Source organism: Lathamus discolor, chromosome 1 (genome assembly GCF_037157495.1).
Source record: "Lathamus discolor isolate bLatDis1 chromosome 1, bLatDis1.hap1, whole genome shotgun sequence".
Taxonomy (NCBI): domain Eukaryota; kingdom Metazoa; phylum Chordata; class Aves; order Psittaciformes; family Psittacidae; genus Lathamus; species Lathamus discolor.
Genome location: NC_088884.1, coordinates 71,126,080 through 71,148,726, shown reverse-complemented (window position 1 = coordinate 71,148,726; position 22,647 = coordinate 71,126,080). Strand labels below are relative to the sequence as shown.

Sequence of the window (22,647 nt, the reverse complement as noted above, 5' to 3'; positions counted from 1 at the left end):
GATTTTCCACCTTCTTGAAAAGTGAGTTATGGAGTATAACGTAAAATTTTAATATATGTATTACATGTAATCTATGATGGAAAAGGAGAGATATCATCAGAAAATTAGGTCTGGCGAGCACTGGCATGCTGTGATTAGGACAGAGTAGAATGATCCTGAACAGAGGTGTGAAATGGACTTGGTAATTTCTCAAGGTTATTTCTAGATTGATTTCCGTTCAGTCCTTGAATGCTTTTGTAATGTTCTGTTTTATTTGTTATATGTATCAGCCACTCATTGCTGCACACACTCATTGAAACAGCATTTGAGGCACATATGGGGGTTACTGACAGAATTAGAGATATCACAGGAGAGTGTTGCAATCACCTGACCTATCCTAATGTCTTCCAAGCTGATAATAAAGTATGAATTAATCACTTCTGTCTTAATGTCCTGCTTCCCAGCCTAATCTTGAATTGGGCCATACTGAAATGTTAGTTATAAAGCTGTGGTCCTACATAAACAACATATAATGATCATTTAATGCTTTCAGTGCACTGCTGTGACCATACATCCAGTTTTATGAGCATAGCTGGGATTTAAAAATGTGCCTTCAGAGCATGATGCTTAATTGCTTTCTCAAAAGGTTGCAAAATAATCTCCAATCCCAGTCTTAGTGCTCTCAGTGAGCGGGTCCCTCTGTCAAAACACCATTTCCTTTTCTTTCTTTGACTAGATCCAAAAGCAGTTTTCCCCTTCCCTCCATCCTCTGTCACCAGAGCTTTATTTCAATCACTTCTCTTATTTACATTTTATACAGCACATTTTAGGATAGATAATTAAGTCCTTATCTATACAAACATTCATTTTTCAGTTGATTTTTAAGCAGAGCAAACCTTCTAGACACATTTGATTTAAAGCAAATTTTACTCCAGCTGGAGCCAGCTGCTAATCAATGAAAGCTAAACCAAAATAAGCCCATCCAGAACTGAAATCGTAATATCTATGCAGCATTCCACACAGGCTTACCTAAATGACTTTTGAATTATGCTCTTAAATTAAAACAGTGCAACTTTCTTATGTAGGTAAACTCTTAGAATCCAATAATTTTCTAAGCAAAAGGGATTTCCTTTGTGATTGATAAAAAAAATTCCCCAAAACTACTGGAGCAGGGGGAGGGAACATGGGACGAATAATTTGCTATACCGAGCCTTGTTCTTCAATTGTATTACCTTCATCAGAGTACGAACAGATCTTCATATTAGATGATCATTTTACCAACACTTCCTTCTCACTAGGAGGATTCTTTATCATTGTATTCCAAGATCAAGCAGCATTCAGATTTGTCTGGGAGATATGTTTTTGTCAGTATGACAAAGGTTCCCACAGTGTTTAATTACTCAGACTAGCCAGGGGAGAAGGAAAGAAATGAGCCGTGCTGAATTTGCTGTGCCAGGCTTGCTGTCTGTTGCATAAGCAGGCTTCTTCTGAATGCATGGAAGGAGGGCAGCACCCAAACTTCTGTCTTCTCTTTCTATTGGCTTTCCCTCTCCAGATTTCCTGTGAGTTTTCCTTTGATTGACTGTCTTTTGTCTCATGATCTTTTTGCACTTTGCTCATTTCCAGGGCAGCAGGTTCTTGGCTTGGTGGAGAACCAGAGTGATTGGTATTTGGGCAACCTTTGGAAGAATCATCGGCCCTGGCCAGCGCTTGGGAGGGGCTACAACACAGGTAGGTCCTGGGGGTTTTCTCTGAATTAAAGTTTCCATTGAGCATGCAGTCAGTCTCCCGCTGCAGAAGAGTATGAGATGTGGTAACTTGCACCTCCCTTCCTAACCTACTGCAAAACTTGTCATTTAAAGCAGTAAAAATGATGCAGTGTGATGCATTTTGAAACTTCTGGTACTGTGGTACTCAGAGAAAAATATATTCTTTCTCTAAATGGTCTTAAGAGAGATTGTATGGCATCCATCAGGGAAGGACTGAGCTTCTCAGCAGTCTGACACATTCTCAGCACATCTCCTACAAGATTTCTGTCCAGGATAAGCTTTTTTAGACACAGCGAGAGGGAAAGAACGGGGATCAAGGCTCATTTATTGTGGAAAGGTAAATGATATCACAAAATGTCAGCCCAATAAAGATATAACTCCTCCAGGACAGCAACAGAGTCATAATTGTCCTAATAAAATGCAAACTACTGGCCATCAATTTCTGCTGCTGTGGGAAAGGAATAAAGGCATTAGATCAGAGAATTTGTTAGGTTACAAGAGAGAAGTCTTCCCTCTGATTTGTGTTTGGTATGTAAGAAAACATACCAGGTGCATAAAGAACACACGCATACATCTAAATCATTCCAATGCTAGGCTTTACATGCTGATGCAGTGAGTTAGGTTCCCTCTCTGTTTGTAATAAAAGGGCAGAACAGATGGTGAGCCTCCATTTAGAACAGGTGAGTCCATTTAAATACCCCTGCACTATCAGGAAATTATTCACCATAATAGAAGTTTTGCTTCGCATAAATGCATTCAATTGAATTAAACAGACTAACTAGGAAAAAGATTGCACAAGTTGTGATTGGGTCATCTGTATTTCTATATTCCTTTGTCTGTTTGGGGGAATCACTCCGTTTTTTTGTGAAATTGTATTCTAGCCTCTGCAAAGCATCTCTGTTCTGTGAAAATGTTCCAAAGGATAGCCTGACAGAACAAAATAGATATGGATACAAGATTTTGGCAAAAGAAGTTTTTGTTTCCTGGCTCTCAACTTGCCAGATTTGGGCTGCCCACTCCTGCCCCTCACTCTTCCAAGAGTGTTAGACAGAGCCAAGTTTCATGGATTTGTCCTGAAAACAAAAAGCTTATACACAGCTAAACCCATTGTTGTCAGTTCTGTTCACTGTTACACCACAAAACAATGTCTTTTGTTCTACTGAGAGATGAACACCTTTTACGGGTACTTTCTTTCTGCTACATTTTTGCTTTTTCCTTTCACACACCTAATGCTGGCAGAAAGCGTCACAACCACATAACATTAGAATAACCCAAAAATGTATAGTGGATGGTACCTAAAATGCAATTAGATAAATCAAAGTTCTATAAAGCTTTAATTTATATTGTCTTAACTTACTGTTCCATATGGTTTATAGGGATACCAAATGCCAGTTTATCACAAAATTCTTCCACTGAAAGCAAAAATAATTGAATGCCTGCAGTCCTTCAAATAAATGGCATGTGTTAATTCCTGGTATGTGTTAATACCTACCAGGCTGTGCATAATCCTGCCGATGATTTTAGTCTGTTCCCAATTTCTTTCTTCAGACAACTCACCTGTAATTGTAAAAACTCTTTAAGAAACAAACAGACAAAACACCAGAAGGTAGCTAATGAATGGAAGAATGACAAGTGATCATAAGAAGTGGATTGATGTTTTTTTAACTACATGCAACAAGAGGTCACTGAGTGAAGCAGTTCAAGTTCTGAGAAGTGGTAAATGATATTATTGACAGAATCAGCCTCATTTACTGTAATTTTCTTAATTGAATTTATTGTTTGCCTCAGTAATCTAGCTGAGATTGGAGGTATAAATATTTCAAGGAAGATGAAATATGAAGTGAAACTGGAGCTTGTTTGATGTGTTCAGTAAATTAAAATAATTGTCACTGAATGCAACATTTGTGGCCAAGGAAAGGCCAAGGATTCAGAAAACTGAGGGCGGGGGAGTAAGAGAGCAGGAAAGAGAGATTATAACTCTAAGCAAAACACTCATGAAAGGCAGTGAGCTGGGAAAGGAAAGACTCAGAAATTCGACTGCTTAGAGCTGTATTTAGGAATAATAAAAGGACCCCCAAAACCCTGAAACTTTAATGGGCTAAACAAAGCTGGATTGGACAGACTTTGCTTTTGCTCTTGGGAGAGTGTTTACTACAGACCCAGGACACAATCTCAAGAAAAAAAATTTTATGTGAGCCTCTTCAGCCAGTCCCAACACTGGCAGGTTTGATGCAGAAGCACCCCTTGAAGTCAAAATTATTCCACTTATTCCTCCCACTTTCTGAAGGAAGTAATTTATCTTTCATTTGTACTTTTCTGAGGCACTCTAGACAACATATAGGTTGGGGGGAGTCCCAAAAGGCAGATACATGGAAGCCAAAGGTGTGTTTGTTCCTTCTCCACTAGCTCTTTAAACACAGTAATCGCATGTGTTCTCCTATTACTGTGTGCCCAGACCAAACCTCCTGACACTCAATACAGATTTTCAATGGAAGATTTTTTGGGGGCTTGTTTTTCATCCTTCTTCCTCATTTGCTCAGGCAGAAAATTTTTTAGAAGTGTGTGTAGGGATTTAAACTGGCAGAGGGGAGATCTAGATTAGACATTAGGAAGAAGTTCTTCCCTGTGAGACACTGGAACAAGTTGCTCAGAGGAGCTGTGACTGCCACATCCCTGGCAGTGTTCAAGGCCAGGCTGGACAGGACTTTGAGCAGCCTGGTTTAATGGAAGGCATCCCTGCCCATGCAAGCAGGTTGGAACTAGATGATCTTTAAGGTCCCTTCCAACTCAAACCATTCTATGATTCTGTAACCCAAATCACACTTTAATTCATGATATTATAATCTTAGGAAAACCAGACCAAACTCAAAACTCAGTTCAGTGACAATTTAATTGGTGATTAAAATACTCTTAGTTAGAGCCATTCTTTATTTTAGATTATATTCCCTTCCTCAAGCCATTTTAAACACAGTTTCTTCTCTGCCACTAAGGCACCCAGGTTTTTTCTGCACCTCATTGGCCAAAACTGGGTAAGCTGCTTAATCAAATGCATATTTATGTATTGCCCATTCCCTTTTGCCTGTCTACGCCATTAATTCTCACAGACACTTTTCTCTCTGTATCATCTGCATTGTCTTTCACTGACCAAACCTGTGCTTTCTAAAGTATTGCCTGAGCTGCACGATGATTTTTCTCTTTACAGATGTTAAACTGACAGCTCCAGAATTGGAGCTTGATGTTAATTTCTGAAGTAACAGTCATCTTAGATCTCAGAAAAATATCTTGTCAAAAGCATTCTAAACATAAAAGCTTTTAGTATGTTGTCGGCTTTATACTTTCCATCATGGTGGAGAACAGCTTTTAAAAGCAGTTTCTGGTGGCTGTTATCATGATTTCAGGCCACTTCCTCAGCTGGTGTGAATCACCCCTGTCTTCTCTGGCTTCAGTGCAGCAAGGCCAACTTATATCAGCTGCGAATGGATTCTTTGCCTTTCAAGTAGAGCTTTAGGATGGATTTGTGCCTGTAATTTGGGTGCCAGGAGGGGCATTTGTAAAACCTTTGGGAGAGGGGATTTCAGACTTCTAGACTACAGAAGCCCATTCTGAGAGTTTGAAGCTCATCTGAAATACACTGCCTCAGTACAACTACTAGATACAGTAAGGATGTGTCTCAACAGCTTGAGCTGAGGACTCATACTCCCACGCTGAGAGATGTCACTTTACCAGATTTGTGGATTGAGAACAGAAGGGAATGGCTAGCACCTAACGATTACCAGGCTACGTGTGCACCATGCATTATTACTCCGATGTTTGTTATGACTGGAAGAATGCTTGAATGAATCTCTTTATTGTTTCCCTGAAAAAAAAGACCTATGAAAGATGATTTGGAAGTGAGAAGCATATGTTGTGTCATTTTTGCATAATATTTAGCAGTTGTAAATAAGAAAGACAAGCATAGGGCAGACTGTTTATATGAAGTTAGACTGGATCACATCTTGTGTTTCTTCATGATGATACTCTGTACCTTCAGTGCAGAGAGCAAATGACTAGTAAAACAGAGCACAATGGGGTGGTTGTGGTCATGGTCCTACCCTGGAAACATGGAAACTGCTTTCATCTGCACTCCATGGGCTTCTGTTCACAACATTATGATAACGGATCTGATGTTAAGAAGTGCTGAGCACTTTTAATTTAATCAGACATTTCTGTTTGGGTTTATTTTTCAGAAATCCTCACAATTAATGTTTTATATAGTTATTGTTGCCTAAGTCTGGATAGATCTGTTACCAAAATGCCTTTCCCTCCCCATGGAAGAGTCAGAATTCTATGACAGCCATCTGAATATAGCACTAATTTATGAATTATGCCACAGATTCTGACTTAAACCACTGCTTTTCTCCATGGAGGAAAGAAAATAGTGTAGTGATTGCTTGAGAGGGAAGATTTTTTCCAGATTGTCTCAGCAAATGCAGAAGTCAGAAAACTCATGCTTTATGGAACCTTTAAACATCCTTTGAACATCAGGGTTTGTCTCAGTTTAGCCATGCCCTCTCTAAAAGCCATCACAATATTCCTACCTGCCATTACATAAAACATTAGTCTCATTTAATACAGGAACTGGTATCATACAGGTTTGGATGCAAGTACAGGAGCCTTTGCAAACAGATGAAAAAATATTTTAATGATAAAAAAAAAAAGAGAGAGAAAAGTCCAACACTAACATCAAGGCAAAAAGTAGTAATTTCTTCACCTACTCACATTCACACTGTACCAGGGGTTTTTATTAGATTCTTGCTTCTCTAAGGTACTGTGAGCTCATTCAGCAAATACTGTTACCGGTGCAAAACGTGCTTGATATACCTGTGCTTTATAACTCATGAAGATGCATTTGAAGTAGAGGCGTGTGCACATTGTGTAGGTAGTGCCAATACATTGTTGCTTTTAGGCTCCCCAGGAAATATCAATCTCTTTGTGTCAATGTTGAGAAGCTAAAATGATAAATTCCGACTTTGATGACCACATCCCCTTCTTTGTTGGCTATAATCTGTAGCTTGCAGTTAAAAATAAGCTTTCTTAAAGCTGACTGCCCTCAAAGAATAGCTTCCTTTCCAGTCTTCCTCATACATTTTCTAAACCATGTGATGCACCGAGAACTTGTTTACATCATGCTTGACATTTCTGAAATGAGGGTCAATATGTATTTGATTTTGAAAATGGTGCCTCTAGTTTGAAAGGCCTATCCATGTAATGGCATTGCTGTGGCTGAATTAGTCTACATTTTATTGCATTCTGTGAGATACATCCTCAGCTCCGTAGTAATTGAATCTATCAGACCCTGCAATAATTGTGTTTTTTTAAAAAACACCTGACTTTCTCTGAAACACTGAAAACTTTCATCTGCTAAGAAACCTGTGATAAAAAAAGCAGTGGCATTCAGACAGTCTGTACTAGATTTTACTTTCCATTGTATTGAAGTAAATAAAAAGTGGGTTTTTTTAGTTGATTAAATTGTCCTATTTAGGTTTTTTCGTTACTGGTCTGACCTAAGTTCGTAATGTAAAGTTCTCCATGTAATGTACACCAAGAGGATGCATATATATATCTAATCTAATGATTTAAAGTATCATTCGGAAGTGTGATATTTTTAGCTTGATCAAGACAGTTCTTCATGCGAACATACATAGCTTGATGAGTAGTTATGCTGTCCAGCACTCTGAAATGCCCTCTCTTTATTGTAGAGAGACCATCATTAGCAGGTTAGATTTAGATGAAAGACTTGCACATAAAAGCTTAATAGACGTATCCAGGTGCCTAAACTGAGAACAGAAATTTCTACTATATGACAGGAGAACCCCAGGCAAATGCATAGTAATAGTAAACCCAGTGCTTTTTCTTCTGAATTGCAAGTTCACTTTCCAGTTTCTCATTGTGCTTATAAGAGTGATTGTGTAAAGGCTGTTCTTCTTTTGTAGGTACAGAAACAGAGGTTGTAGCCATAGTCCCAAAACAAAGAAAGAGGCATCACTGTTAGATTCCATCTTTGGAGTCTAATGGGCAGCCTGGTGCCTGCCACAGAAAGCAGCAGAGTAACTTTCTTTTCTATGCTTTTATGTCAAAGCTGTCACTGTAAATGAGTGCCAACAAAAAACAGTTGAATTTGGTCATTGTCAGATGATCAGATCAAAAAGGATCTCCAGAGATCTTCTGGTCCTCTTCACTGAAAACCAACTCGTTGCTCAGGGTCTTTTCCAATTGGGTATTTATTATCTCCAAGGATACCTCCCAAAGCAGCCTGTTCTGTTACTGTCTTGGTAAGAAAATTAAAAAATAGAAGTAAAAATCTCTAATTCGTAATTCGAATTTTCTTTGCTGCAGTTGGTTATGTCTCATTCTGTCTCTCTGCATCTCTTAGAAGAGTTTGGCTCCATTAAGTACTTTTAGACAGCAGTAAGAGATCTCCTCAGCTTTCTCTTTCCAGGTAGAACAAACCCAGTTCTCTCAGCTTCTTGTACGTGTTTTTCAAGCCTCTAACAATTTTGGTTGCTCTCTGCTGGACTTACTTCAGAGCATGTCAGTGTCTAGGCTTGACTAAGAAATCCAAAACAGTACTTCAGATGTAGTCTTACAAGGACTAAGTAGAGAGTGGTAATCACTTTCCTTGACCTAAGCGGGCCTAAGAGAGCCCAGGATGTGGCTGGTCATCTTTGCTGCAAGGTTACATTGCTGCGTATGTTCAACTTGCTGTCCACCAACTGGCTAGGACTTTTTCTGAAAAGCTCCTTTCTATCCAGTTGTCCTCCAGCCTGTGCTGCCTGTTCAGGAATAGTCCCACACAGGGCTTCTCATTGAGCCTTACAAGCTTCCTTTTAGCCCACTTGTCCAGCCTGCCAGGGTCCCTCTGGATAGCAGCTCTGTCCCCAGGGCCACAGACCCCAATTTGGTGTCACATGTGACATTGCTGATTATGTGTTCTAGCTCATCTCCATCTAATTAATCGGGATGTTAAACAGTATCAAACACAGTATCAACTCTTGTGGAATACTACGTGTACCTGGCCGCAGTCTGAATGAACACAGCCCCCTGAGCTTGGTAGTCCAACTTATTTTGCGCGCACCTTGTAGTCCACTTATCCAAACTGACCTCCATTCAGCTATATGAGCATGCTAAACAGCTCCACACACATTTTCTCCTTATGCAAATGTATCTTTCTATTTCTGTTGTGAACCTAATCCTGTCTGTTACTGGAAGAGAAATAATCATGGAGGGAGGATTGACCTGCCGCTGACCTTTAGTTTAAATCATTTCATTAAAGTACATGCTGTTTCCTGTTTGTTCGGGTTTTATTAAGGCTATAATTAATTTTTAGGCTTGTTCATTCTGTACTGCTTCTTTTCTTCCCCTAACTCATTTCTTAGAAATCTTCTATTCCTCCTGAATGTCATCCAGTCAATAAACTGCCTATTAGAGGGAAAGAAAAGTTGTCTGGTTGCTTGTGAATGCAGAACCCCAAACCTTTTTGTCATCCAACTCTAAAGAAATGCTTGAGAGGCTGTTCAGCCCATGAGCCACATCTCCTCCTCTGTTGCTAGGGCATTGACTGAACACCAGACCAAGAAGAGCTATGACAGGTTCTTACTCACTGTGCCCATCCCTATAATTAGCCTTGAGGACCTCTGTTAGTATTATAAGCCAGCCAAAATAATTATCACCTGTGCAGGATGTATTTTTCCTCTTCACATAGTCCAAAGTGGAAACCTTGTAAAATTGTTGACATTTCCACCCCTATTAAATATGATGCTTTTGAGAGGATCAAAACCAGAAAAACTCACATAATTTAAAGCAATTGTCCCTGTTGCCTTTAATTTTTTGCTGCTTTCTGAGGAAGAAAAAAACATAGATAAGCATCATGGATGAGGTCCAGATCTGATATAAATGCCTGACTCTTGCATTAAAGAGACCTAAGCTGATTTGCAGGAGCTGAGAATCAGGAGATCAACTTTTTTCTTTTAAAGGTTGGTGTTTCTTTGGTGAAGAGTTCAAGATAGATTAGTTTTGGAATATGTACTTGCTTTTATCAGGGCAAATATCCTGCAAATTCCAGCAGACCTCCTCATTATTTATCCATGAAAACAAGGTTTGTGTGATCCCTTTTTCCAAACATCCTGCTCAGGACTGGACTGCCTGCGCAGTAACCCTGTACAGTCTGTACTATTCTGTGATTCCTTTTCAGGACAGCTCACCCGAAGTCCAGCCACTCTGGCTTGATGTAGAGTTGCGATACTCACTCACACTTCTGTGTTTTGAAGCACTGACATGTAAAATTGTACGCTTGGAAGGAATGAAGAGATGCATGAGAATCAGTCCAGGATAGATAATCAGATGAACATGACCTCCAGGTTTAATACAGTTGTCAAAATGTGTGATCATTGGATGTATAAACAGGGATGTTTCAAGTATGAGTGCAAGAAATACACTTCTTTTTGTATTGGGTGTAGTCATTTTACTTCTGACATACTGGATGTCTATGCTGTCAGGTAGCTTAGCTCCCTGGGTCATTCTTTGCTCTTGGCACCCTAATCATCAACAGGATATAGAAATCAGTTGGTACCCTGTCTTGTCTTTGCCAAGAAAAAAGAAACTGAGTGTGATTTTTTGATACTCTGGGAAGTATTTCTGGAAGGTAGCACGGATAGGACTATTCTTACATGCCTTAATGACATTCTCCAGTGCACACAACATAGACCCCCAGTTCCTAGCTGAAAACTCCAATCTAGAAGCTTGTAACATGGCTCTCTCATAATGTTGGACACTGAGAAATGCAAACAAAATAATTGTTATCCCTGAAAATTGAAGGAACATGAATTAGGCCCTCAGAGAAAGAGTGCTATGTAGTGTGGATGTGGCCAGCCTGCTCAATGAAGAGCTAGACCCTGGGCAGTATGTGCAACCACTCTGCAGTCCTTGATCTGGGTGCTAGGGATCACTTCTTGGAAGGGGTTTATTTTACAATGTAGATTTATATACTTGTCCAGGTATGATCTTCGCAGGTCAAAGATAAGTACTTATAAATTAACAAAGTTCAGAGGAAATACTGGATAAAATCCCATAAAGTTGGGGAAAATAGCTCCAGGAGCTTATCTGGGAGTGAGTCAGGGGATAGTTTGATCACAGCTTATTAGTGTCTGCAGGATGAAATAACATTTCTTAATAGAGGGCTTGCCAATTTAGCAAAGGTTCAGCAAGATCAAATGACTGCAAGTTCAAAGACATGTTCAAACCAGAAATAAGGGAAGTATCCTTCATCAGAGTAATTATGCATTGGAATAACTTGTCAAAGTTTGTGATAGATTACCCATTATTGTAAAATTTTTAAATCAAGGCTGAATGTTTTTCTAGAATTTATGTTCTAGTTAAAGCACAAATCGATTTGGAAAAATCCTATGGCCTCTGTTATGCAAGAGCTGAAACTCATCCTTTCTGACTTTATCACTTAAATATGTATTTCACTGGGACTTTGTTTTCCTCTTGGCTGAAGTCACCTAAGCATCCATGTAAATGAAATCACAGATAACCTGCCATGTAAGAACTCTGCATTTTTAGCATTGAAGACAGGAAAAGTTCTCTAAAACTTTGTAGAAATTTTCCACATTTCCCCCATTCTTTTTAAGTCTCACCTTTCAGAGTGCTTCATAATAAGAATTGTACCTGACCATTTTTTGTTAGTGTCAGCTTTTGACAACTCCATTGTGACTTCCAGATACACACAGAGATGCACACTAAGTAGCTCTCGGATGATACTTGTGTGTGGCAGTGGTGTGAGTCACATCTTTGAGACAGCTCTCTTCTGCACCATTTAGAATGGCCATTGTCATTGTGTTACAGCATGTAGAAGTGGAAACTGCCCTCCTCTCTCCTTTTCCCGGTCTGAAGTTAGAATGTGTTGTCTGAGGTTTAAAAATTCTGAGCAAAAACGTTAGCAATCTTTTGAATTTGGGGAGAATTTAATGATTTCCCTCTTGGAAGCCATCTTCCCAGTTTACCAACTGAGAAATCCCTTTAATATTTGCTTTCCACTGCCTTTAAAGTGTAATCTCTGGACCCTATATGCTCATAAGGGTCACAGAATGCAAAGGAGGAGCTTTTTAAAACCCATGTAAGGAGCTTCTTCACAGATGGTTTTCATCTCCCATAACTCTCTGCAGAGTTCAGGAAACACAGGGATTCAAGAAAGCTTACTATCCTTACTGTCTTCATCGACTCCCAAAGCAAGTAGAGCAGATGGGAGAAATTCTATCTTCCCATTCTGATTTTGCTAATATTTGTCTTTTTGTGAGTCATGTTGTCTTCTGCTACAGGATTTAGGAAAACTTTATCAGCAATTTGGGCAGGAAAGTGTATGACTTGGTACTTCTTGGCATCTGTGTAATAGAAGGCCAGTTCCTCTGGGTCTCGAAACGTTTTTTCTTTACTGACCTCTGAGAGTCCTGCAGAATTGTCTGTAAGACTCGGGAAGATAGGAGGGGAGAGCATTACTTAGCAGGATGTTCTTTAGGTAGCAGAGATTTTTCCTCCATAGACTTTGTAAAAATCTTGTGGCTCATGACTTCTCTCCTGTAGACCTTTTAGCCTCCTGAATCAAGGACATTTTTCTGTAGCAGCCTTTGGGGATTGAGGAAAGTAGGAGAAATTCCCCAGAAATTGAAGTCATTAAAGAGAAGACAGAAAGCAAATGTTTCTTTTTTTCGAATTGCTGAGGAAGAATAGCATATAAACAATAAAGAAATAATTAGAAAACTAGGAAATTCTGAGCTACAGTCAGTAGCTCTATAAGAAGTTTGAATCATGCTTGAGCACATCCTTCATCTTAATTTTGCCTAAGGAGAAACAGCATACTTCCGAAGAGGAGAAAAAGGAAAATAAAAGTGTTCCATTTCATTAAATGGTCATCAGGAAGTGTAAGCAAAATGTTTATAATGCTTCAAGAGGAACCAGGCTCCCAACAGAGTGACTGCAGTACATTTCAAAATGCACTCTATCACAGCTTCGTTTTCAATATATGTGCAGAGAAAACAAGGGCTATTGCATTCTGTCACCATGCCCGGAGGGACACCCACTCTCCATTTCAAAACAGCTTCTCAGCCCTATTCTGTTTTCTCAGAGAAAAGTTCAAATGCGGAGTCGTTGTTTATTCTCAATTAACACACTGTGCATCCCTGCAAGTTTTCATTAGGTTTTTTTACATTGTAAAATGCTTGGGTTTTGAAGGGGGAAAAAAAAAGGCTGGTGTATGTAAATCCATAGTTAAATAATGTACCAGGATACAAAAAAAAAATTTAATAGAAATAGAATTAAAGTTCTCTGGTCATACTATGTTAAAAGCTATAGACATAAGCTATGGTTTTATTATACTAATGATATGGCTAGTCAGATTATGAACATCAGTTAGATACATGGTCTATAAATCAAGTGAAATAAATGCATTGTTTTTAATCCACACAAAGACTTGAAATGCAGATTTAAAAAGGTGTGCAGTGGCTTGTTGTGGAATTGCAGCTTTAGTTCATTTTTTTAATCCCTGACAGCTGTATAGTTGTATTTTATTCTTTGCTGTGGATACTGTGAGTAGAGAACAGATGCCACAGCCAATTGTGTGGAGGTGTGGGATAGTGGATTTCAGATGTAGTCCTTTGCAATACTGGTAATTTGGGCTTTGGTCCAGTAGAGGCATAGTTGCATTCCTAGCATTACACACTGTGACCACTTATGTTACTTTCAGGTACAATAAATTGGAATTCAAAGAACATGCATAAATATTTGCTAGGGCACTAAGTGGTCAGCACTGCCACAGCTCTTCTGGGATAGCAAAGCTGCAAACCCCTTCCATAGTGCCTAAAACTGAAATTGACTTTTTGGTGCCAAATCTGTTTCACAAAACGTGGTAGCTTACTGTTGTACTGCCTTAAATCTCTGCATCAGTTATTTATTGTGGCAGATCCCCATAATGTCAGCCCTATTTAACATTGTTTGTAACAGCATCTAAGTCTCAGTATTTTGGTGTATGGTCTTTGGTATGCGGGTTAGGTATTGTAGAATACTAGTAATTCTTTTAAAACTCACTGTTGCTTTGTAATATATTTTGAAGTGTGTCTTGCCTGTCTTTCTCAGATACTGTAATGGTATCTACTTGCTATCTGTCTAGATGATTCCCTGTTATAGACATCGTTTTGAGAAGAGGTTTTAAAAATCTGACAAGGATAGGCTCTGAGATGCTGCTCACATAATACGGCATTGCCTCAACAGCTCACAGAAGCATCCTGTTCCACCTGAAAGAAACAGGCAAGGTAGTGCTTATAGAAAATGATCTCTTAGTAGCTATGCTTTTTTTCCACCACAGCACTGAGCATTTTTTCAGCCATCTTAAAAGGGCCATTGTCATAAATTGATGGAGTTTGAAAGCTTGTCCGGTTTCACTATAACTTCTGTAAGTGATCCTATTCTGTCTTAAAATGTTGCTTATTACTTCCAGCTCTGATATATATTCATCTCTGAATTCCAGGAAAAGCTATAGTCTGTTCCCAAAGCAAGAGGTGGGGATGCTTGGTAGCATTCCAAAGGAAATTGCTGATGTTCTGTAAATTTTGACTTACTAGTCAGAAAAAATAAATATTTTGTAGTGACACCATTGCTTAGTCAAAACATTGGAAAACCAGAAAGTTTTATTTGGATTAAATGAAAAAAATGGGAAAAAGACAAAAAACTTAGGTGGCCTCCAGAGTTTCGTTAGACGCAGAATCAAACATTTATTTTCCTTTCCAGAGCTTGTAAACAGATTTATAACATCTCAATTTTGGAGTGAAAAATGCTATTGTAGAATAAGTTGGGGTTTAAAATATGCCAAAATAAAGTATTTCCCAACTGGACCATTTTAGTCCAAAAATGTTAATTCAGGTTTCTTGCCCTGTTTTCTCCAGTATATTCACCAAATTCCTTTTTTTGTTTGTTTGTTTTCTTGTGGGGCTGGGATTTTGTGTGTGTGTCCTGAAATTGCACAATTGAGAAACTCCTTTGTTGTTTGCTTTGTTATTTGTTTGTTTGATCAATCCAGAATCTGTCAGATTTTGTTAGTTCAAGTAAAGTCTCATCAAGCAGGGGAGAAAATGGCATTCAAGTGAAAACTAGACTAGGACATGTTCCACAGGTTTAGTAATAAAGCATTATTTTTCCAAGACCTCTTTGAGGTATTTGCATCTCTGTATATGCCTGAACTATTTCCTCAAGGTGACAAAAATAGGATATTCTGTGGCTGATCATTATTTGTTTAATACTCATGAGACAATTGGGTTGCCACTTTTCTCTTTTTGTTTATTTGCTGCCAAGCTTTCCCTTTGTTTTTCTCAGGTAGGTTAGGGCAGGACAATGCTGCACTCATCAAAAGATGAGAAGTCCCAGTGCCTGGGGCCAGATGTTCGTAAAATATTCCTTTGATTTTTTATTTTTATGCCAGTCTCTTCCTCCCCAAGCACAGCAGCTGAGAGTAGGTCCCTGTTTCTGTTACGTTCAGCTGTATGTCATCTTAAATTTAGTCTGAGGGAAGGGGCTCCCGAGGCAAATACTTCCCTTATTTCAGACATTTTGCCTTCAAACTAATTGCACAGATTGGAATAAATTCGTTTTTATGTTCGCTTTTGGTAACAGAACAGTATAGAAGAGTAACTGAAGTGCTCTGTGCTGAAGAAATGTAATTTTTCCTTTGCATTAACTGAGTTCCCAACACACATGGTTTTGCTTTGCTTTTGCACTAAATAACACTAATTAGGTGAATAGTATTAAAATTCTCCTCTTAGTAGAAATCTCTTATTCTCACTAATTCTAATGAGTAAATATTTAATCTTGATATAAATATTTTCTAGTAGTTATTTTTGCAGCAGCAGTAAATTAGAATGCCACAGTGCGAGAAGCCCTGAACAGGGGCTGCACAAAGGTGTTAAACCCAAGCCTGTTGGTGAATTAAAATATAAATCACATCAAAATTAGTCTTGACGATGGAACATTAAAAGCCTGTGAATATTTTCAATAGCCATGATTGCATCGTAATTTAATACATCCTTTCTCACATCTATTCCAGTTTTTCCACCACATCTGCCTCTTATTCTCAGCTGCTACCACGATAGCCCCTCAGGACAGCATAATCTCTTTAGCTGCGATGCAATAATCTCCTGCTAGCATAAGAGTGGAAGACAAATAAATTGGAGAATAATGCACACTTTAAAATATTTTCCCTTCTCCTCCTCAGACTGGAGGCTTAAAAAAATTAAGAATAATTGTTTTATTGTCTGTAAATTGTAAAAGCTATTAAATTACGGTTAACTGAATCTTCGTTATTTTTTATTTTTCATAATAAAAAAATCTTCTCTGTTGCATTTCACTATTGAAACAAAGCTGACAGTTCTTGCCAGCTGGAGAAAATCCACTGCTAGAGAGCAGCTTATCCCACCCGGTTTATTGCTTCAACACTAGGAACCTGCTTCACATTGATGTCGAGTTTCAGACAGTGCACAATGTCTCTCTGAGAAGCTAATGCACGCACACTACACACTCCAAATAGGCTTCAGTTATGCTGGAGAGAAGACAAACACACTGGCAGAAAGAAGTTGTAGCATGTTGTGACAATACGTCCCTTTCCAATCCAACAGCTGGAAGCAGAAAGGTTGACTGAAGATGAAAGGGGATCCCTCCAGTACAGGTTCCAGCATCCTTGGGAACCAGATGGACTGAAATGGAAAACAGAACTGAAATAGGCCATAAAATTCACTGCCAGAAGAGGTTTTCTTTTTATTCATGGTAGTGCCAGGTTTTACTAGAAAGAAATTTGCCATGTCAGAAACTGAAGATGGGAATGAACTGGAACCACCTTTGCTCTCTTCCCACCAGTGGAGGATTGTTCCAGGTATACTTTCTCATCTTCGTGTAGCCTGATTTTTAAAGACTCATGGAATAAAGCATTTTATCTGCCATTTTTCGTTTATTTCACAACTGCTTTAGGAGAATTTTCCTAAAGTATTCAGGTTACATTTCCTTTTTTATTCTCATTACTTTTAGTTTTATCATCTTAGACTCCCTCAGGCAGCTTTTCCCAGTGCCTGCTTTTTGCCGTTTCATATTCTCCTGTGTAGCTGTTATGTTTCTCTGCAGTTGCCATGATAATTTTTTTGTAAGACCTCTTGTTTAATGTCACTTGCAGGTATCATTGCTATTCTGTTCATGTCCCCCTTCCACTAATGAAGATGTGAAACAACAGACTTTGCTCTAACTAGGTACTTCCTGTCAGCTTCCTAGGCTGCTCTTTATCAGTAGTCTTCCTTTATGGTCCTTCAGTTTGCCTTCATTCCCAATGACACTGCTCTTATCTAAGTCTTCCCAAATTAATTTTTCATGTAAAAATTTCTGACACACTGGAGAAGAGGTTTTGCTGATGCTTTAATCCAGCTTCATTGCTTCTGCCGTTTTCCCTTCTTCTACGCTACAGATTTTGTGCAGACAAAAAGCAACAGAGGAATAACAATGCATGTTGAGATAGTTCTTTTCCCACTTGTAGCGTAACTTTCTTATCTGAGGATCCTGCTCTATGAATACTTGCTGCCCTACTGGCGGGCACTCTCAAAGGCTAGGTTGTAGCCAGCACTGATAATCTGTTACTCAGAATCAAGGATTAGATGTGTCAGGTGGTTAACTTCTTACTTGGTGGAGCATGAGCTGCAATTTCATTTTAGGCAGCGTATATATTGCATCCTATGCAGTAAGTATTAAGGGCCAGATTTTGCCACACACACCTTGAGTAAAATGTTTTATATGAGTGAAAAAAAATTTCTTTGTCTCATCATAATCTTAATTCTAGGCCAGATAGAAATTAATTTAAACAATGGGATTTTGGAAGAAGCCGTCTTCAGTATGAAGATGGCAGAAATGGAGTCACATGAGATAAATCAGGATTGTCTCTACCCTTTCCCTAGTAGACAGTGAAATGGAAGAATGTCCTCTCAGAGCCTGTAGCTTTTCAGAGTAAGGAATGGGGAGGGTCGCTTCTGAATGTTAAGAGGGTGCTGCTTTCTTTCTTGTAGGATATTGTCTAACTCTCTTTGGAATGATAATGACCTCTGGATGGAGTTAACCACATCATGTGAATCACCATTATTGGTTCATTTTTTTAAGGAATAATCCCAATGCTAATTAAGTCATAATGAAACCAAGCTGTATCAATTAAGACTACTAGAAATACAGCATCCTTCTCTTGACTCTCTTTTTCCCAGTTTCACTCCTCTTTAGCTACTTTAGCCTTCTTGCAAGCCTGTATAACAGCATTCATTTGTATGCTATCTCACCATTTCTTCTCTACAGCCTCAGGGGTTTTGGAAAGCTTTCTCTTATGGCCTCTTGAAATCTGAAGCTTTTTTTTAGTCTATCTCCTGTGATAGCATGGGGTAAGGGCTGCAGTTTCCCCTGATAGATCTTAGCTCATGTCCTTGTTTTACCTGCTGATTCAGCACATGGATAGGATGGGCCCTGTCTGGCATGTGACATCATGGTTTCTCTTGTTCTCTGTGCTGTGTTTTCCTTCAGGGGTTATCTTGCTGCTTCTCGATAAGTTACGGAAGATGAAATGGGAGCAGATGTGGAGACTGACAGCAGAGCGGGAGTTAATGAGCATGCTTTCCACTTCACTGGCTGACCAGGTGAGTAGGATGTTGCAGAGGAGTGGTACAACCACTGCTCTATGGACTGAGGAAAGTGCATTGGATGTTGGAAAAGGTGGGGAAAAGATACTGTGCATGTAGTCATCATTTGTTGAGTCGTCCTGGAGAAAGGGTGCAAGAGAGGAATGGAGGTTTGCTCATGAGGTTTTTCTTACTACACTGACATTTTTACCTCCTCTGCACAGATGATTCACATGATAGACAAACGGTGTTTTAAGGCCTCCTTTCTTCAACATAAAACTCTTTCTGTCCTCCTTTCTTCAACATAAAACTCTCCAGACTTGAGAAGTCCAAATATACTGTGTCTTTTCCTGCTGCTTATTGTCTAAGCAGACTTTAGTTTTAAGAGCCTCCAGATACTTCTTTACTGTTTCTGGCAGATGAGTCCCAGCAGTCTTTTAATGTACTCCTTGCCTTAACACCCCTGTGAAGACAAAAGCACTGCTTTCATCCTGCCCCAGGTGGGAAACTGAGGCCAAGAGAAGAAGTAGTGCGCCTATACACAGAAAAGCATATTTACTCTTCTTGTGCTTCCTGCCAGCTCTCAGTTTTAAATCCAGAATCCCTGTTTATATAGTAGTTGACCTGAACAGTAAGTCTTGCTCAACAGCTTGAGTGTATTAATTCAATTCAGCATCATATTTAGATATTTTTACTGCTTCTGAGCTATATCTAGTTTATGAGTCCTGGGTAAAGGCTGGACTTGATGATCTTAAAGGTCTTTTCCAACCCATTTGATTCTGTGATTCTGGGGCTAGTCACCCCTAAGGAAGCATGCTGCTTACTGTACACATAGAGTTGTGCACTTGTGTACAGTATCCTTGCAGGTTGATCCAAAACCTACTGAAGTTCATTAAAATGATTCTTAGAACTTCACTGTTTTCAGTCAGGTCTTGAGCTGCTGTCTAATACTTGCATGGGGCAGAATTTTGCAGAGCGAACCAAGGTTGCTAATGTCTTACCTAATACCTTAACTACAAGAATGTCCTTATGACTTACTTTTCCAACCAGATGCTTGCACAGAGGCAGAACACATCTGTCCCTTTATGGTGTAGGCTGTTCTGCAGATCTGTCCTACATGCCCTTTCCATGAAATACCTAGAATACTTGTAGCAACAATGAAATGTTAGCTAAAATCCCATAGTAATTCACCTTGAAGCAGCACAACTGCCAGGATTACTTTCATCCCCTTTATTGAAAAGTGATGCAGTACTTACTAACAGCAGACAGTTTGTCATTTACTGCTTGTTTCTCTCCCTGGTGACTAGAACAAGAACCACATCTTTTGCCAGCAGTACAAGATACATGTTTTGAAAACTTTGCTGGAATCCATTAGCTCTGTGTGTCAAGAAAGCCTGTTCCTCTTGTTCAGACCTATACATCTTGCCTTAGATTGATAGGCCCCTCTATGGAAACAATGACGAAGCAAGGTTTGCCGAGCTCAGCTCACGTAACCAATTGTATCTCTACCTGTGACAGGGAGAACAACAGCCAGCTCAGACTCAGGGAGGGGTTGAGATCGCCTCACTGTAGAAGCAATGTACCCTACTGTTTCTCTGGTTTTGTCTGATAGGATATCTTCAATGCAGTCATCAAACAAAATCCCTTCCTTGTCTACCAGCTCCCATGTTTCTGGAATGTACAGCTGTCTGATCACACCCGTTCCGAGCAGTGCTACAGAGATGTCTCTGACCTGAAGGTATGTTTCACAGGAGGTTGAATGGGTGGTATCCTTTGGGACAAGACTCTGCTGTGACAGAAACATGAGGTCCATTGAGTGGGGGGTTGAAATAACACATACAGTTTGAGGACAACCAAGCATGGGAATCAAATATGACTTTGGTTTTGTGCATTTTGACTGTCAGAAAAGTTAAGGATGGATGCTGCTTTGGGGTTTGGCAAGGTGTTAGAGTAGTCCTTCACCTTTTTACGTTCTGTACCTGTCACCTATGCCACTGCACCTTCCTGCTGGGTTCCTCTTGTTGTCCCAGTATTAGCTCTTCCTATCCAAAGAATATGAAACCGTTTTCTTTTTGTACTGGTCAAGTTTGAAACTCTTTAGTCAGCATCATTTAATACAGTGAAATTCACAAAGAGGGTTGGGCAGACCCTAGCTAGAAATACAGTAGCCAAAATTCAAAGACCTTGCACAATCCTTATTTAGCTTCCTCATACACTTAACCTAGCCACACTGCCACTCATTTTCCCAGGATTTGCCCTTGAAAAAAAGGCTGTATAGAATACTATTCATTTAATAAAGTGAAGCTATAGTATCAGTTTAATAGCACATTTTCTACTATTGTCAAGTAGAATATAAAAGCAGGATGGATTCGAACAGTATGGATAAATTAACATCAGTTGTTCTGTGGTCATTTTGAAAGGCCAGACTCAAATGTAGCATGCAGAGAGTTCAGAATTGAAGCTGATTGTGCTTCTACCAGGTGTAGAATAATACTGGCTGGCTAAACAGCAGTAGATTCCATCAGAGCAGACTAGTGGCATCAGAACTACCTAAAGTTTTTGGTGATCCATTTTAAAATTCAGTTAAGATTCATATCATTAATTAATGTTCAAAGAATACTTTAGTAAGTGAGGTTAACAAAAAAACAAAACAAACAAACAAAAACCAAACAAAAAAAAAAACCCACCACAGAACCATAGAAGAGGTTGCAAGAGACCTCTGGAGTGTCCAAACCCTGCTCAAAGCATTTTAGATCAGGTTGTTCAGCACCTTGTGCAATTGACTGTCAAGTTACCAAAGACTAAGGTTCCACAACCTTCCTGGCCCCTGTCCCAGACTTTGACCGTTCTCCTGGTGCATTGTATTTCCTAAATCTAACCAATTTTTCCCTGGTAACAATTTGTAGAGTGACAGCAGGAGTATTGAGTATGAACATAAAATACTGGATGAATACTGAAAAGCAATCACACTGATTTCAAAAGCTGCATTTCCCCAGAAACAGAAGATCTACTACATGGGTTAACTGGCTTGTCAAAGCTGGCCAATATTGCTTGAATTTCATACATAAGGTATTTACAACCAACTGTTCAGGTGTGGTCCCTAGAAGGCAGCTTTTAAAGTTAGATCAGTATACTGATCAGTACCCTGATAACTGAGTGTTTTATAATTGATGGTTGTAGGGCAGGATCAACACAGGAACTGAAAAGCATCATCATTTTATGACTTGTAACTAAGTTCTGGTAGAGATTTAGTTCTGTGCTGATGCTGAGAATCATGCATGACAGCAATTGTAAGGCCTGAAACAAAAGAAGAGATGTAGTAACAGGGAAAATGTTTTCTAAAAGGTGAATTTTAGGAAAATACACCTCCTACCTGGGAGATACCAAAGTATTTTTCTGTGGCTTAGAGGCTGATGTTAATTCATATGATCCACTGAGACAGTCAGATTGGTTTCAACACAAGGTTAAGACACGTACATTTACATGAGAAAAAATATTGAAGCTAATAACTGAGGATCTAGGTCTTGGTCCAGTTGCCTGAACACAATTAGAGTCATCGTCAATACTCTCAGATATCCATGTGGGACTGGCAGATACAACACAGACCTACAGGAGATGATGTAGGTCTGTGTTGTATCTGTATCATTTGGCAAGGCACCTGATGGGCCAGCAGGATAACACCAACGTGCTTCCAGTGTTACTATGTGCCTGTATTTAGGGAGCTCAATTGTGATCCCAACAAATGGTTTTGGAGACTGGTTAAGTTCACCTGAGAGTAGACAACAGACAACTAATTGGGCAAATCGCTCTTCAGGTTCCAATGACTTATCTGCTTCAAGTGTGAGTCATCTTGCTCATGTGTAACATCTACAAATAATTATTTAATAGAAGTATCTTAAAATCAAATTGAATCTTCACTGTCAATTAACAAATTTATGTTTACAGGTATAACTTTGGCTTGGTTGTTTATTATAGTATATAGTGTCACACTGTCAGTTCTATTACAACATAGCAGTGAAGTCTAAGATGCACAGTATCCTACACTGGCTTTTTGGTCTGAGATATTTTACTCAACAAGGGGTGCAAATACATAAGCAATTTCTTCAGCTGAAATGGACTTGCTCACACTGCTAAAATTACCCCTAAATACTGAATCAGGGCTGAAACTCTTTGCTTTGAAAGAGAGG

The 22,647-nt window shown here is 39.2% G+C and overlaps 1 protein-coding gene across 5 annotated transcripts in view; it reads left to right on the top strand.

Annotated features, from left to right (window-relative positions):
- LARGE1 (LARGE xylosyl- and glucuronyltransferase 1) overlaps positions 1–22,647 on the top strand; it is a 277,960-nt gene that overhangs the window by 211,154 nt on the left and 44,159 nt on the right. For 4 of the 5 annotated variants that reach the window (XM_065679441.1, XM_065679406.1, XM_065679416.1 and 1 more), the window contains 3 exons: positions 1,606–1,710; positions 18,366–18,478; positions 20,073–20,198. In XM_065679441.1, the coding sequence (XP_065535513.1) occupies positions 1,606–1,710; positions 18,366–18,478; positions 20,073–20,198 (344 nt within the window). The remainder of the gene's footprint in view (positions 1–1,605; positions 1,711–18,365; positions 18,479–20,072; positions 20,199–22,647) is intronic. The other variant, XM_065679433.1, reaches the window with a different exon arrangement.